General features: G+C 42.0%; 1 protein-coding gene across 3 annotated transcripts in view; it reads left to right on the top strand.

Moving 5' to 3' along the window:
- LOC118100950 (alpha-1,6-mannosylglycoprotein 6-beta-N-acetylglucosaminyltransferase B) overlaps window positions 1-16938 on the top strand; it is a 113042-nt gene that overhangs the window by 30433 nt on the left and 65671 nt on the right. For 2 of the 3 annotated variants that reach the window (XM_035146512.2, XM_035146504.2), the window contains exon 3: window positions 8532-8682. The exons of the other annotated variant lie outside the window; for it this stretch is intronic. In XM_035146512.2, the coding sequence (XP_035002403.1) occupies window positions 8532-8682 (151 nt within the window). The remainder of the gene's footprint in view (window positions 1-8531; window positions 8683-16938) is intronic. 3 annotated transcript variants of the gene reach the window in all.

Raw genomic sequence — 16938 nt, 5'->3', positions numbered from 1 at the left:
GTTGAGACAGGTGTCTAATTTTTAGGTGTGAATTAATATCACAGTTTCGTTTTAGGGTGGCGGATGTTCCTGTTTAAGTAGCGTTCTGTCACGTTTGCCTCGGTGTGTGTGTGTGTGTGTGTGTGTGTGTGTGTGCGTGTGCTCCTGTGACAAAGTGACATCTGCCTTCAGTTCTGCAGTTAATTTAGCTGTGTCAACCTCTATCCAGCAGGCCCTTCTGTCAGCTTTCATCAGACCACAAATGGTTTTCTTCTCATAAATATTCAAATTCTGCCTCCCTCCTCCCTCCCGCGATCCCTCCCCAAACCAATCAAACCACCATCCTGTTCTGGCACAAATAATAACCTCGTGCACGTAGACGTATGTGTGTGTTTGTGTGCAGTCACATAAGTCAGCCCTCATGTTCGTTGTGAGCAACAGCAAACAAATTCAGAGAGCCGATCATAAAGACCCAATCGCAAAGAGAGAGCGCGCGCGCGCGCGCGCGCACACACACACACACACACACACACGAGTGGCTGATGGAGGGTTTATAGCTCAGAGCTGTCTCAGAACCTCGGCACATATCAAATGATAGAGTTGGCTCTAAGATAGTTTGATTTAAAAGACGGCTCTCGATTGCACTTCAGATGTAGAAATAACTGTATGTATTAATATTTCACTAGACTTGGGCCTTACTAATCTACATCTAAACACCTCTGTGAAAAAACAATTTAAGAGAAAACACTTGTTTATGATTCCTTTTTTCTTGCTTTTAGAATTTGTGAAGTTTAATTTCAATGCGATTGAATCCACCTTTTCACCCTGCTGCCCTGGTGTGTTTCCTATTACACACACACAGACACACACATGTGCATTCAGGCTGCTGAAGCACCTTAAGGCTCAATCACACACTTTTATTAGAAGAAACCCCACTGCTTTAAACCCTTCTTTTTTTGCTAAGCTTTCAACGGTAATAGAGGAATCCATTATATTTCACCCAGCACACATTACATACTGCAGTCATACAGATACTTACATACTATTCAAACACACCCCTGCCCTCCCTATGTTCTTTTATGTGACACCCCGCTGTGCTGAGATATGAAAAGTCCTTCTCTTTTGATGGTGCCGTCGACGCAGACAAATGTTGTTCCCAGCCTCGGTAAAATGTAAATTTTTGAACTCAGTGACATAAAAGGATTTGATGGAGGGAAGTCATAGCTGTTTTATATTGTGTAACCCCTTCTGCCATTTCCATTAGCGCAAAGTCAAGCAGACGGTCACGCTGAGGCTATTTAATGAACTCCTTTAACAAGTGCATGCACACACAGACACGCACACACACACACTTTGGTAAATTTAATTTCCAGTCACTAATGCTAATTGTTCCTACTATCAAGATTAGGATGCTCAGTAGCTCAAAATGGTCAATGGAAAACAGTCAATGATTGGTGTAGGCTACTTATCATATCATATTCACACATGCACCAACTCCAGCTCTCTCCCTCACTCACACACACACACACACACACACACACACACACACACACACACACACACACACACACACACACACACACACACACACACACACACACACACACAGTGCATCAAATATTCAGTCCAGTATGGTGGCCAAAGCAGGACACTGTCTGTGAGTGTGTATTTGTGTTGATTTTATACCACTCCATTACAGTGCGTGAAGACAAACCCAGCATGAAATAGAATGCCAGCAGCTCGTTCCTATTAACTCACTACTTTCACTCTCGTCGAATCTTAAGACAGCTTTAATCGCAGTGACATACAAACAGGCAGCCAAACAACAAACAACAAAATAATTACTGAAGGGCTGAAAATGACTTGTTTGATCTCTTGAGATAAGTTATTGAATCATGCATATCAATTAGTTGCAATGCACATCTAATTAAAGTAAATGATATGGTTATTTGATGTCAGTTTAGGAGTCTACACATTTCTCTAAATATTTTTAATCTTCCATCTTATTACTTCTACCAAGGAGGATTTGTTTTTTGTCAGTGTTTGTTTGTCTGTTAGCAGTATTAAGCAAAAAGTACTGGATAGATTACCACGGAACTTGGTGGAAGGATGGGTCGGGAGATATTTGAATTTTGGTGCAGATCCGGATCTGCGGTTGAATTTATTTTTCATTTTCTTAAAAATTTTGAGATAGGGTGTTTTTCAAAATGTCCTTGATTTCTCAGAGATTATTACATGGCTATTGATAATATAAAGAAATTCAGCATATTTAAGGGACTGATATTTATGAGTGTATGCAATTTGTTGCAGATTGATATGAAAATCTGGATCTAGTGTATTTAATGTGTTTTCATAAGGGGACTGTTGGGCCTTGGAGGAGGTGTGTGCTCTACTGAGTGACCTTCTAGTCTTAATCATTGACCTTTAAGTTGCCTTTCCAGTAAAATTGGAACTGCAAATCAACGAAATTAACAAAGTAATAGACACACAATGCGTTATTATTAGCACAACTCCAAAACACCATTGACTTCCTACAGCACACTTTGTCTTCCATCCTTGTGTTCCATGATGCATCTTGTTAAATGTTGCTCATGTGGGTGTTTTTGTCCTTGAGCTAACCATCACTATTATAAGCTGCTCTGACTCTGAGTTTGAATATTTGCTTTCCGCAGGGACCTTAATATAATGCAGGTCTCAGTGTGTCACAGTGCAAGTGAAAGACCAACAAGTAATGGAAACGTTATCATTTGTGTGTATGATGGCAATAGATTCATAAGACGGAGTGGGATATTTGCAAGCTGAATAAAAAAGTGAAAGCAATTAAAACACTGTCAGCTCACAATAGGTTTCTCTAACATATATATGCCAGGGCCATGAGAATTAAGAGTGATGGGAAACAGACTTTTTGTCATCAGTGATCTCTTTCATGGTCGGTTTTAACAACTGTGGTGTCAATCATGGTCTCTTTTTTCATTAAAGTAAAAGTTGTTCTAATACCACTTCTGCTCTTTTTCTTAATGGTAAATGGTAAATGGTTTTGTATTTATATAGCGCTTTTCTAGTCTTGATGACCACTCAAAGCGCTTTACAGTACAGTTTTACATTCACCCATTCACACACACATTCATACAGTGCATCTATTAGCAGCACTTTGTTGTTCTATGAGGGGCAATTCAGGGTTCAGCATCTTGCAGGGTTCAGCATCTTGCAGATGGGGAAGACTGGGGATCGAACTGCCGACCTTCAGGTTGGAGGACGACCGCTCTACCCCTCAGCCACAGCCGCCTTAACACTACAATAAGAACTGAAAGGCATTTCGCTCTTAAGTGATAAGTAAACCGTACTGTGAAATCTGTGGAGTAGCTCTACATCACAAATTCATTGAGACTAGTGCCTGTTCTTAACATGCCTGTTTGGAATGGGCTGTTTGCTTTACCTACTGTATGGTCATACTGGGTGCAGCTTTGTTGAACAGTAAATGTGACCTGGAGTAATCAAGTTGTGGAAATACAGACTGGCTACGGACTAGGTGAGAACATGCTGGCCTCAGTCCACATTGCCCTGAAGCTGCACCCCCACTACTGAACAAAGAGCTGTTTGCCCATTTGTACAAAGTTCGGTGATGCTTGACTCAGTATGCAGATCCCTGAATTGGAGAATCTGTTGTTGACGCCATTGTCAAGAATGCACCATTGCCTTCATTGATGACTTCACTTAGATTAGTGAGTCCCAACACCCCCTGCGACAGAACATGTCAATAGAAATAATGAGCTGAGTTCTTCAACAGTGAGGGCTCTTCTGGAGCCCTTTTAATATTTTTTATGTAATCTGTGATTGATATTGACAATGAACTTATACAAACAATATCCTGAGGCTCAAGACAGAAACCCGGAGGGGGAAATCGAATGCTTCTTGGCTTTTTGCGTTTCTGCAAAGTGCTGTTGTGCTGTCAAAGTCACAGTCACACACACACACACACGCGCAAACACGCACACACACGCACACACGCACACACACACAACCATTTTTGACTCAATTGCCTTTAAGCTTGAGCAAGTTTAACTCCCTTCATCTCTGCAGTAATGTTACTGCTGCTGCTTATCTTCTATCTATTCCATTTTGCACTTTGTCTATGGCCACAGTGTCCTTACATTACACCAGTGAGGTCTGAATGAGGTTTCATATAATGGGGGCCGTCATTTTTTCTATATCATTTAAGCTTTCATTTTAAATTTGACTGCTTTAGTTCCCTTGGTCAAACACATTATAAAGATTTCATAAAAGTGAGGCTGAGGACCCACTCTTCAAAGGGAGACCTCATTTGTTACAGCCGGTCATTTGCCATCCAGGGGAGAGCAGCTTCTGTGACTAAGTTTTGACACATTCGTCAAGAGACAAAGACTCACAGAGAACAATTAGCCCCCTGACCCAAAATGATATTTGATACATGAGAACACGTGGAAGATCTGTTCCTTTTTACCTGCAGTGGTTGAATCATTCCCATTTGTTCTGTTGCTGCACTGCTGGTCATCACAGACGTTATCTTGGCGAGTACTGATATATTATACTGTGTTTACCAATCTTATATAGTCTCATCTGGTATTTTATTAACAGCCACCCAGACAGGGAGTCACACATTTTAACACTAATTCAAAGCAGCACGATTCTTTGTTAAAACAAACAAACTCTAAAACTGTGTGTGGGTGAGGTCATTTGAATGCTTTGTCAGAGACTTTGCCAGGGATGTAATTCCTTGGGAAAAGCACAGAAGCTTAGAGGAGCCTTTATTTGTTCCACGCTTAACATAAGCTATAATTTCCCCAGCTTGGCCGCTCTTTTAATTTGCTTGACCCTTGACGGGGATGCCATCCATTATCAGCGCGTCACAAAGATCATCACGGGACCCATCGGCACACCCTGACACAGCGATCCATCACACCAAAGGATATGACACTTTCAGTCCCACACAAATGCATCTGTCGCTGTGGAGATAACTCACTGAACTTAGGTTTCCATCTGCCGCTGGAGGCGAATGGAGGCAGACAATGACCTTGCATCAGCGCTGTTAGGCATCGAGCCCATTGGCTGTAATTGCCTGTCAAGCAGCAGACATGGGCTTTGATAGAGCGGTCGACAGTGTAATCCAGGTGTTTACTGTGTCAATGTGGGCTCTACCAAGAGCTCTGATGGGGGCTGGAAGGATACACTCTGACCTTTGGGCCCCATCTGTCCAGAGCTGTATCATGTTAAGCTGTTTACTGTGTGTGTGGTTACGGAGGATTTAATGACGGCCTCATATTCAAGTGGACAGATCTCCCTTAACTCTCCTCACTTTGCATGTGATAGTGAAGGTGTTTGGATTTTGATCACTTTGGGTAATAATTGCACCTGACATTAAAATGCATCTATAGCATACACACTGAAATCAGTTTGTCATTATTGTAAAGTAAATATCTACTTTTAAAAACTGCCATTTCTTTAGGAACACCCCATTTGTCTTGTTCATCATGTGCCAGCATCCTGACAGTCCATTTTTGACAAGTGTTGTGCTTTACACTTTTCTGCCATCTGTCTTCTCTGTGTTTGTCTTATTGGATTTTTACACACAATGATAAATCCGCTGATGGCAGCGATGACACTGTTGTCTCTTGCTCCTAACCACCAAAAAGTACAGCGCATAACCTCCTTTAAAACACTTTGTACAAATGAGTATTAGCAATATACATTTCTTCAAGTTCAATATAGCTAAATTATAAATCATATATAAATTGCTAATGCATTGTGCAAGTATGGTGAGACAGTGTATACAATAATAATACACACTTGATCTATCCCACATTTGTAAACGGTTCTCTGCCCATGAAGAGTAGTTTAAAACCATTATCATTGTCTTTAATATGACAATATTAATAATGATGATGATAATAATAATACCATTACAAGTTAAGAATGAAATATTGAAGGTAAAAAATAGCCAACAATTAAAAGCAGTTTGAAGATCACACAACATTAGGGCTGAAATATAAAAATAAAAATATTAAAGATGAGAAGAGAGTAAAACCAACTATCCTTCCTCCTCGTTGTCGACCATTATGGCTGAACTCACAGACTCTGTGAACCTGTGAACCTGGCTGTGTCTGTCTAATCATTCTAATGAGGTCGGGTACATCTTTTATGCAGCTGGAGTTTATTCTACCTGTCTCCATTACTGCGTCTATGTGTGTGTGTGTGTGTGTGTGCTCCTTTGTGTTGAGAATCTCTTTTCAACTCTGATGGCCAGCTCATCTTTATACACACACAAAGCCACACACACAGAACTCCTCCTCTCTGTTCTCAGAGAGATCACCCTGTTTTGTTAGGTGAAAGAAATAAATTGGCCACCACACAGACAGGGACATAGAAAGGAGCAAAGAGCCTCGACGTAATTAGTTCCTGGCTTTTCATAACTCAGAGTTCTGGTGAACGTCTCATATGAAAAGGTTTCAGAGAATATAAAGTTAAGCCCATATTCAGACATCAGACTCTGGAGTGTCTGGCCTGAACAAAACCCTATTTATGATGAGAGATTAAAATAGGGCACTGGGTAACATACTGTGCTGAATGCTGAGGAAACAAGAATTAAAGCTGTACACATACCAAGACGTGGGATTACCAAAAGTGTTGGCTTTTAGACTTTAAGGATTTACACGCATGCTCAAGTGAAGAGGAGATACTCTTATTTGGTCCCACTGTAAAAGTGGCCTTTCTGTGGAGTGACTGTCTCTGTCAGCATCCTGGATGCTGCAAAAAATGACACTTGACAACTCAACTAAAAGCTGTGATTGAAATCTTGCGAGCTGATGGAAGAGGGTTGGGGAAGGGAGCCAAGATGGCTTAAGCAGAGGCATGTGTGTGGCAATAGGATCACAAGAGCCTTTTTCGGACATCAACTCGAGACATTTCCCGGAGTTTGCCTTTCACATATGAAGAACGCAGCAGGAGATTGTCCAGGTCAGACACACGTCAGGAGCAGTCAGATGAGGAGTGGTGTCTGTAGAGCATCATGCAGGAGCCAGGACATGACGCATACATAGCTCTCAAATCTTGTTGTCTTTCCAACTTGACCTCTCTGTTGGAATCTTCCACATGTATGGCTCCCTTTTGTTGTATACGAATATATTTCACGCTAGTTGCATGTAAGAAACATCATTAAAAGGCCCATCTGCGACATTTTGGACATTTTCCTGCTATATTCTCACATGAGCTCAGTCACTCTCCATTGATTGAAGTCAAGGTAAAAGTTTGAAATAATCGCGATATTGATTTGAGGTCATATCGCCCAGCCCTACGTTCTGCTCAATCATGTTGTATGTCTGACTCGTGTAACTACTTGACCGTGTGACAATGTGTTTGTAAAGGCTATCGTTTCCCTCAGCCAGAGACTTATCGTATCATATCCTCTATTACACGTGTAGGGACCTTGGTCGCCATGGCAACCACCACTGGGGATTGTGTTACAGACCGAGTGCCACACATCTATAGAAGATGACCTGTTGGTGATGTGTGATTCAAAAGATCCCAAGGACAAAAAGAAATCCTTCACAAAAGCAAACATTGAAGCAAACATGGGAAGAGAGGAAAGAAAAAAGGTTTACACATCAAATGGCGAAAAGAAACGTCCAAACATTTATTACATTGGCGTTATGCATATTGTGAGGGTTCAAAAGGCTTCAGCTCATAAAACTGTCATCTTCTTTCAGTCTCTTTTACATATTGATTTCGGGTTCATTACATGTCAGCTGCCTCAAACAGTATTCATATTGACTGTATGTAAATTGTTTTATTCAGTAAACTATACCGTATTCCAACAAAGAGATGAGGGACAGAGGTAAAGGATCAAACTATGACAAAGTTTGGATTCCTGATCTACACCTCCCTTCTGGAGTATTGGCCTTTATCTGAATGGATAAATAGGGTAAATCTATAGGTAATACTCTCCTATTGCAACATCGCTTTTGCAATGAATGCTTATGTTCTGTTAAATAAAACCAAGTGAAACGTATTGGCAGCCATTTAAACAACCTGTGAACTGCCTATTTCTCCTTGTTGGTAACAGGCCGGCCAGAGGCATTATGTTTTCAAGTTGTCCGTCTGTCCCACCATCATGAAGACAATATCTCAGAAACGTCATCAAGGAATTTCTACAAATTTGGCACAAACCTTAACTCGGGCTCAAGGATGAACTGATTATATGAGTCTGAACAAACTTGACTTTAACTTGACTGGTTGCTGAAGACATACAACCAGTTTTAAAATGTGCTGAAATTGAATTAAAGACTTTTGCATTGTTTGGCTTAAAAGAGAAGAGAATTTACTTTTTATCTTTGCTGCCGTCTAAAGACAGTTGTCCAAATCAAAATCACCGCCACAATCGACTGCAGCATTCTGAGCCAGAAGAGCTGCAGGCTCTGTGGTTATTGTACACGCTGTTCCACAAGGTTGCCATGCACTCCACTGTCCAGCTTTTCATTCACCTCTTGCCTCCTTCCTTCCATGTCTGTCTCTCCGCTCAGTGCTGGGGGGTGTGGAGTCACGTGGTGTGCTGAGGAAGATCAGTGACATGCTGGAGGTGATTCTGAAGAGAATGGACAGCCTGTCCAAACTCGACAACACCTCCACCACCGATGCACGGCGTCTGGATGAGCTCAGCTCTGCTATCAACAGGTAAGTTGAATATTCCTTTCATATTACAGCTTACAATTGTAACTACAAATCATCAACGCTCCCCAGATGTAAATGGTTAAGAGGGAGAGTAATTTATTCTGATGCCTGCAGCTTTTTCCGTAAGATATGTTACAGACGCTCCAGTCAAGAATAGACATACACACCAATACAATAGCGCTAATTAGAAATACAAAAGAGTTTGTACGAAAATAGATATCTGCAATATGATACAGTATGTAAAAACATGTCAATAAGAATGTTGAAGACATACAGTTTAAACCATTATACCGTATACACACAAGGTAAGACGGATATTCTTTCCGAATAAAGTTCTAAATATGTTATACTAGTAGTGAAGATCAATCATTGTTCAGCTCACAATAAAAACAGGGGAAAACAAAAGTCATTAGAGAACAATGCAACCATATTTTACATGCTTTATCTTTTAACCTGCAAAAACACCAGATATTTAGTTCAGTTAGAATTTAAACAAATCCCAAATGCTTCTCTCACCAAGGAAACTCTAATATTAGCATAAATAAATGGATTCGATGGCTTTAATGAGGAGTATTGTTGCACTCTAATCAACAACAGTTTAACATCAGGAGTCCTATTTAAGATTTATTCCTCATTGTGATTCCTACTGAACATCGCCTCTCTCTCTCTACACCTCCACCGCTCCTTATTGTACTTCGCTCTCATCTTGACTCTCGTTTTTTTCTCCTCCTCATGTAGTTACTTGTGGAAATTGCTGCCTATTACCTCAGAATTGCTGCTGCAAACAGACAAGTCTTGTATGACCTTGCTGCTACTGCTTTTATCAAACTACTCCTCTCTTTGCCCCCTGAGCGCCAAAACATCCAATTTGTCTTTTCTGCCTGACATTCTCCTCATTCCGACTCCCTTCATTTCCACGCAGCCCCACTGCACTCGCTGCAGCGGGGGTGATGTGATACGCACTGACAGAAATCCCCTCACTTCCCCGAACTTTGCTAAATGATCCCGGATAAACGCTCAGGTTCAGATCTGCGTCGAGGCACTAGAGCGGAAGGATGGAACGATTAATATGGTCTGGCATCGGTGTTAACTGTAATCAATGTCTAGTAATGGGCTGTTTAATGTGGAGGAAGCGGCTCTACTCTTAGGCGAGAGGTGCAACTCTGTGCCTATTGTCAGGGACTCTAACAAGGATGGTACAAGGATGTGTAACTGTAACTGAAATCAATTTGCAGTTATTGCCTTGAAGGGGGCAGTTTGGCTGCATGGAGGGTTATGGTCAGGATGTAATTAGGGTCAAATTCAAGCGCTGAAATCAATGGTGTGTGACCATCCAGTTCTAAATAGGTTTGTGAACAGTTTGCCCGTTACCACAAGACTTGTTGTCAGCCTGCGATTCAACAGATAAATACTTAGATGTATTGCGCCTCTCGGAATTAGTCGAAAATGATAGGATTGCATGATATGTGGCATATTTCAGATTTTCTTAAACTAACCATGTTGGTGATTATTATTTTTACATAACCACCAAAATCTCCATGTCTAGGACTTTTAAGTGTAATGATTCAATGGTATTAATTTCATTGAATACCCCTGCATGTTTCATTTGTAGATGTGCTATTGTTTGGGTGAAATATAGTGTTACTGGATCCGAGTAGCATCATACCCAGGTTTTAGTTGGGATGTCTGAGTGGCACAGAGGGAAAAGAGCTATCAGCCACCACTGCAGAGGGCCAGGCTTAATCCCCAGTCACAGTGCTTTTGGCATGGCTAGACATCCAATTACACACAACTGGCATTAAACCAATGAGCCGCATTTATAGCAGAGAACGCAATTTGTGATTTGCTGGTTTTCCCCCCACCCAAAATGAAACAGTCAATGACTAGTTGATAATGAGAAACAAAGATTTGTGATACTTTATTACATTACATTCTGTGATCACGGTGCATAATGTAATCAGCTGCAGAAATGGGTTCTTCTGGATCAGTGTTATGAGAGTAGTAGTACAAGCTGTGATCACACCAACCAAATAAGTCGAGAACCCATACGAATGACCACAGCTCCATTTTACTTGTCCAAGTTATTAAAGAGTCTCAAATTCCATCATCTGAATTTTAGGCCACAAAAGTCTTAAAATATTATGTTCTAGGTCTATGTTTTTTTTGCGGCAACTACAACTGCAAACACGACCGTCATGGAACTGATAACTGAGTCTACAAACACCCTGGTCAGAATTTATCTTTGTAAACTTGGCCGTAGGAAAGACTATCGATTCTCATTGTCTCTGCCTGTAGTTTGTGGTTTCGAAGGTTATTCTCTACTCAGCTACTTTGCCTTATCTTTAAAGGTGGAGAAGTGCAAGTAATTCTGGGACTCTGATGATCCCTCATATTTACTTGTCATGGGTCTTCATTTTTTCTTTGTTTTAAAAACTCTTAGGTTTACCTTGCTGAAACCCACAGAAGCCCTGAGGATTATTTTAGCACTACATTGTAATTGAGGCAAACCACATAGTTTGTATGGAGATATGTTCTAATACGTTTATAAAAATCAAACTCAAATATCATTCGACAAGCAAAAGAAAACCAAGTTCAGTGATTGACTTCTGCAACATGCTGCACGTCTTACTTTCTTCTGAGCTGAAAAGTAGCTTTTTTTTGACAGCAGTACTTTGTGAACAATATGTAATCATAACCAGGACTTGCTGTGTTAAAATCCATTTCACGTTTTTTTGAGTACAGAGTTGTTTTGTATGGGCTAAATGGATCCTTGGAATGAAGTAGCTGTAATAGCTGGAGTGAAATTTCTGATGCAGAGAGCAAAATGAAAAAGATATTGACCAAGGAAATTGTAGTGGACACGTAGCACACACACACAAGCACACACACAGATGTTGCAAAGATAGAAGAGCAAGTAAATGCATACACACACACACACACACACACACACACACACACACACACACACACACACACACACACACACACACACACACACACACACACACACACACACACACACACACTGAAAGTCACAGTGACAGTCATTGGACTGAAGTCTCTCTTCAGTCCAATGATTTTCATTTCTCTGCTCATATCTCCTCGCCTTCTTTCTTCAAATGTTCTGTATTTTTTCTACCTCTCTTCTCTTTGCTCTCCATTATTGCTTTGTGTGTTTTTTTTCCACTATAGTCTTGATACTTGATACTCTACTTCATGCACTCACACTCCATCACAACAGTGGGGAAATGTGCTTGAAAGGTAGTTGGTTGGTGTGAGTGACGTCGTAAAATGTGATTTCTTTTTTCTTTTTTTTGACCAGTGGGGAGAGGAGCAAATAGGAAGAGTGAGCTTAATAAAAACACATCTCAAATCCAGGCCAGTCAGGCACGCATTCGCAGAAAGACACACACACACACACACACACACACACACACACACACACACACACACACACACACACACACACACACACACACACACACACACACACACACACACACACACACACACACACACACACACACACACACACACACACACACACACACACACACTGGGCGGGAGTCTCATCTTTGTGTGAGCTTCATTGGTGCTGACACACTCCCGTGTAGTGGCGAATGGGACTTGATGTCTGAGGCCCCAGTCTGCGATTTGCCCATGGGGTAGCCACTCGTTAGGGCAGAAAATGGAGAGAGACCAACAAGGGAGGGAGGGAGGAGGGGAGAGAGAGATAGAGAGAGAGAAACGGACAATGCAGAGCCTGTAGAAAACAAGAGAAGGTAACATGAAGAAGGATGGGAGAGGATGCAGAGTTGATTCTCTCCATTTTACTGTGCAGCAGATGAGAGGGGAGATGGCTAAGTAAGTCTCCCCTTAGGCGTGCGCTCTCTGAAGATCACTGCTCTGGCTCGACTTTACCTATTTCTCCTCCTTAAGTGGCCATCAAAGCTCCGTCAGCAACAACCTTTATCCCAGGAGGCCTCAAGCACTCAAGTCAGTGTCATAGTGTAGATTTGCTGGCAGGAAAGAAGACAATTCTTCTTTAATTTCTTTTATTCATGTTTCCCCATTTCAGTTGCTCTATGCATAGATGTGGAGGAAATAAACCATGGTGCAAATTCTGTTCTTTGTAACAGTGTTAAACAAATCTAGTTCATGCCTGTGTTCATTCATGCTTGTGTGTGTGAACATAAGTGGAATAAGGGCTGCAGAGTGACGTCTTATCATGACGTCAAGACATCAGCCGAACACCAGAGCACACACGGCAACACCTTGTCACATGGATCTGTGGCCCTGGACGCCGCTGGTTGATGGGACCCTGTCAGAGCCGTCCACTTGCCGTGAGAGGATGAGCTCATTAGATAAAGAGGGAGGCAAAGACAAATAAGGAGAACATGAAAGAATATTTTTTTTATCCTGATAAAACTTCTCTGTAGTTATCATTGATTTTCTCTCACCCCCCTTCTCTCCATGTTTCCACTCCTGCTTGGCACACGCCAGTGGATTTCCTCCCCTTGTTTCTTCTCCCCCTTCTCTTTCCTCCCGTTTTGTCTCCTCTCTGCTCTCCCTCAACTCAGTTTTGTTTCCCTCGTTTGTAAAAGAGCCAACTGTCTACGATCATCAAAAGGGAGGAAGCTTCATTGCGAGTAGCGTGCAACAGTGGGCCATCAAATATGTATATCCTCGTAATCTTTGATCGCGATTATTGTTTAATGTTTCAGCCAAGCTGTTTTGTTGGCTTCCACATCAAGGCGCACAGGATGCTTTTATTTTATCTCATTCTGTCTTGACAGAACACTCCCCCTGGTACTCTCGGTCCGTTTGCAGTTGATGGTTGATCCACTCTTTATTATCTGCCTGCTTTCATTTCAGTTTCTCCTCAGCTCTCCTGCTGTATGTTTCTATATCTGCTGCTTTTTCTTCTTGCCCTCTTTGGATCTGCTTGTGCAAACCTCTCCAGTCTTCGGTCTTTCATCCTCTTCTCTGCCTTAGTCTCTTTGACTCGCTCCCTTTCTCCTTTCCCTGTGTGTTCTTCTCTAGGGGATAGGTTCACATTGTAGCAGACGTTTGAGGGGAGATTAGAAAGTCGCATCTTTTGGAGGCCAACTTGAGCAGTCACTGTCGAGCCCTTTCCAGAGAGAGAGAGTTTTATGGTAACAGCGGTTTCTCAGATAAGCAAGCAAAGGTGTTTTTTCTTTCAGGCCAAATACATTACAAACCGTACATTCACACACGCACTGGGAGCTTTTGTTCGATGCATTATATTAATGTCTTAAAGGGGACATAGCATGCAAATTCCACTTTGTTAGTGCTTCTACAGGTTAATGTGGGTATCTGGCATGTCTACCAACCCAAAAACTCTGGGAAAAAAACACTTGCGTGTTTTGTTACGGTTCCTCTAAGTCAGAAACGTCATGCTTGAGCGACTTGGTTGAGCTTCCTGGGTTTGTGTCGTAACAAGGCACTGGAAGTCTCCTACATGGCCCCCCACCTCATCCCCCTCCCCCCACACTCGTTACGCCGGTTTACACTGGACAGCAAGGCTGCGAGGCAGCGCAGCGCCGCCTTGCCACGCGCCTCCTGGCTGTTCACACGGGACGAGCATTTCTCCGCTGGTCAGCCCGCGATTCACTCATGTGGCATTTGTCTGGATCGTTGGGACTGGGAGGCTGCAGCAGCTGCTCGGGCGCGACCGCTCGCTCTCCCATGCGTGAGCTGGAATTTGTGTCAACGCCACACAGCCAGCAGTGTGGAAGACTTCCGCAGTGTTCAGCACTACTGTAACACTGGCACAAACACACAGAGCCCCCACTCTTTGCGCTGGGTTACACCGACGCGAAGCGCCGCTAGGCTGCGCAGTGCCGTTCTCCAGCACGCAGCCGCCTGGCTGTTCACACGGGACGTGCATTTCTCCGCGCTGGTCAGCCCCATAGACTGTATATATAAGGTCAGCCCGCGATTCTGCTTTCTCCGCTTGTTGTTGTACCCGTTGAATGTCGGGGTTCGGGGTAAATGATGGTCTTCATAGCCCCCCACCCTCTTTCTCTCTCTGTCTGTCTGCTTGTGTGCTTGTAGTGGATGGGCAGAGGGGACATTTAATTATGTGATTGGGAAAATTAAAACTCCAGGACAACAGAAGGGAATACAAAGTATGGGATGCATATTTGATAATTTATATCATATAAAATATGTAATTTATATCGTTTAAAATCATGGGGGGAGAGGGAGGGGAGCTGGCTCATTAGCATTTAAAGGAACAGGCACTCAAAACAGGTCACTCTGTGGAGGGCTGTTTTAGACAGGGTAAAAAGGGTGCTGTTTTATATGATCCTTGTGGTATTTTGACCAAAGTATGTTACAGACATTTCATTAAGACCCCAAGGAACCATATCAACTTGTGGTAAAATGGGCATGCTATGTCCCCTTTAAGATATTTTTATAGCCTAAACTTATACTGGCTCTCATTGTAAGATAATAGAAAGTCATAACTCTTACTAACACTTGCTGTATTTGCTTCACTTGCACTGAGTTGAGGAGTGAAATTATAATTACGTCTGTCGTATTGCTTTGAGATAACTCAAAAGCATGTTAGCTTTTTGTTAGCAGGTGACCAAAAAGTAATTTGCAGCTTTATAATCACACTGACAATAATGAAAATGAAGGTCTGTCTTCGATTAACCTCTGTGGGGCAGAACGCAAGAATTGTCCGCAAAAAAATATGAAACTAGAATAAGAGGGCATACTTTCACCAAGGCCCAACAGTCCCTAGTTAATTTCAATCCAGCTGCACCCAATTTCACACACTCATAAATATGTCCCATTTTTTCATCCAGATACATTTATTATTTGTTCAGAAATTGTAGAAAACATCAAAATCATCTTATCTCGCAATGTTTGAGAAAGTAAAACAAAAATTGAAGTAATGACTCCCTGATTCAGATCCACACCTAAATGTATTGGTTTCTTCCCTGATCAAATTCAAACAAATTCAGATGATAACATAACCTCTTTTACGGAGGTAATGATGCCACATAATAACAGTTGATGGTTATTTCCTGGTGTTTTCATGTCTATTGCAGAAAACTCTATGTGCAGTCTGGTTTAAAGAGACAGGTGTAAGTGTCAGTATCTCACAGTCTGAGACCGTGGCGCTCTGCCAGAAAACTGTGGATTGCTCCCTTCAGGCTGGGAGAGAGTCAAGTGGAGGAGTTTAAGTATCTTGGGGTCTTGTTCTCGACGCTGCTGGTATCGCAGCAGCACCGAAGGAGACATTGTTGCAGAGAATGCTCAGCCTGATTGTGAAGTTCTCCATGTAACATCTATTAACATCCCATTGTTTTCTGCCTGCACAGATGTCTTGTGCCTTCATTTGTGCCTACTTGCTGGTTTAAACCGCCACTTACGGAGCTACTTGTCACCATATGGGATTCTTTAAAGGTCAAAGTCTTGTGGGAACAGAAATGATTTATTTGTGAAGTTTAAAAACAGCAGGAGAGATGCATAACAATTTAACACAACCAACAAAGAGGACAACAATAACACATTAAATAAATGAATTAAAAGCAAAATGCTAAAATAAGGTAAAGCCATATAAATATAAGTCTCAACCTGTTTTAAAAGCCAGGGAGTAAAAATGTTTTTGGAGGCAAGTTTTAAAAGTGTCCTGAGTTGGTGAGGTCCTGATGTGGAGGGGCAGTAGTGCAGAGTAGTGCAAAAACGCTAAATCTGGAAATCATTCCTAAAATGTACTGGGAGCCAATGTGAGGAATCCAGAGCAGGTGAAATATGGTCCTTCTTGCATCTGCCCGTTAAAAACTGAGCCGCAGCATTTTATACTCGCTGCAGTTGAGACATCAAAAACTGTCTGACACCGTATCACCAACACAACGCTGAAAATGTTCCATATTATTGATGAGTTGAAATTCACTTGAGAATTGGAACCCCCATACGTGCAGTCCACTAAGGAACGCAAACAGCAGCCGTACTCGATGTAAAAGCGACAAAAGCACTCTACATGACTTCTTAATTTCGCGTCAGCACAGTTTTACTTTTTGCAGACAGCTGTTGCCCCTGAAATACACTTGCACTGGGGAATAGCGTCTTGTCTGTTGCAGCAAATATATTAAAGAGCACGCAGACACACTCAGCGATGCTTACGTGTGACACTTACAAAGCTGTTAATGGAGCATGGAGACTGCCTGTGACTGTGATGGCTGTCTCGCTTTTTGTTTACACTTTGTTAAGCAACAAATGCAC

The sequence above is a fragment of the Hippoglossus stenolepis genome, chromosome 2 (assembly GCF_022539355.2).
Source record: "Hippoglossus stenolepis isolate QCI-W04-F060 chromosome 2, HSTE1.2, whole genome shotgun sequence".
Lineage (NCBI taxonomy): Eukaryota > Metazoa > Chordata > Actinopteri > Pleuronectiformes > Pleuronectidae > Hippoglossus > Hippoglossus stenolepis.
This window is presented reverse-complemented; position numbering and strand designations above follow the sequence as displayed.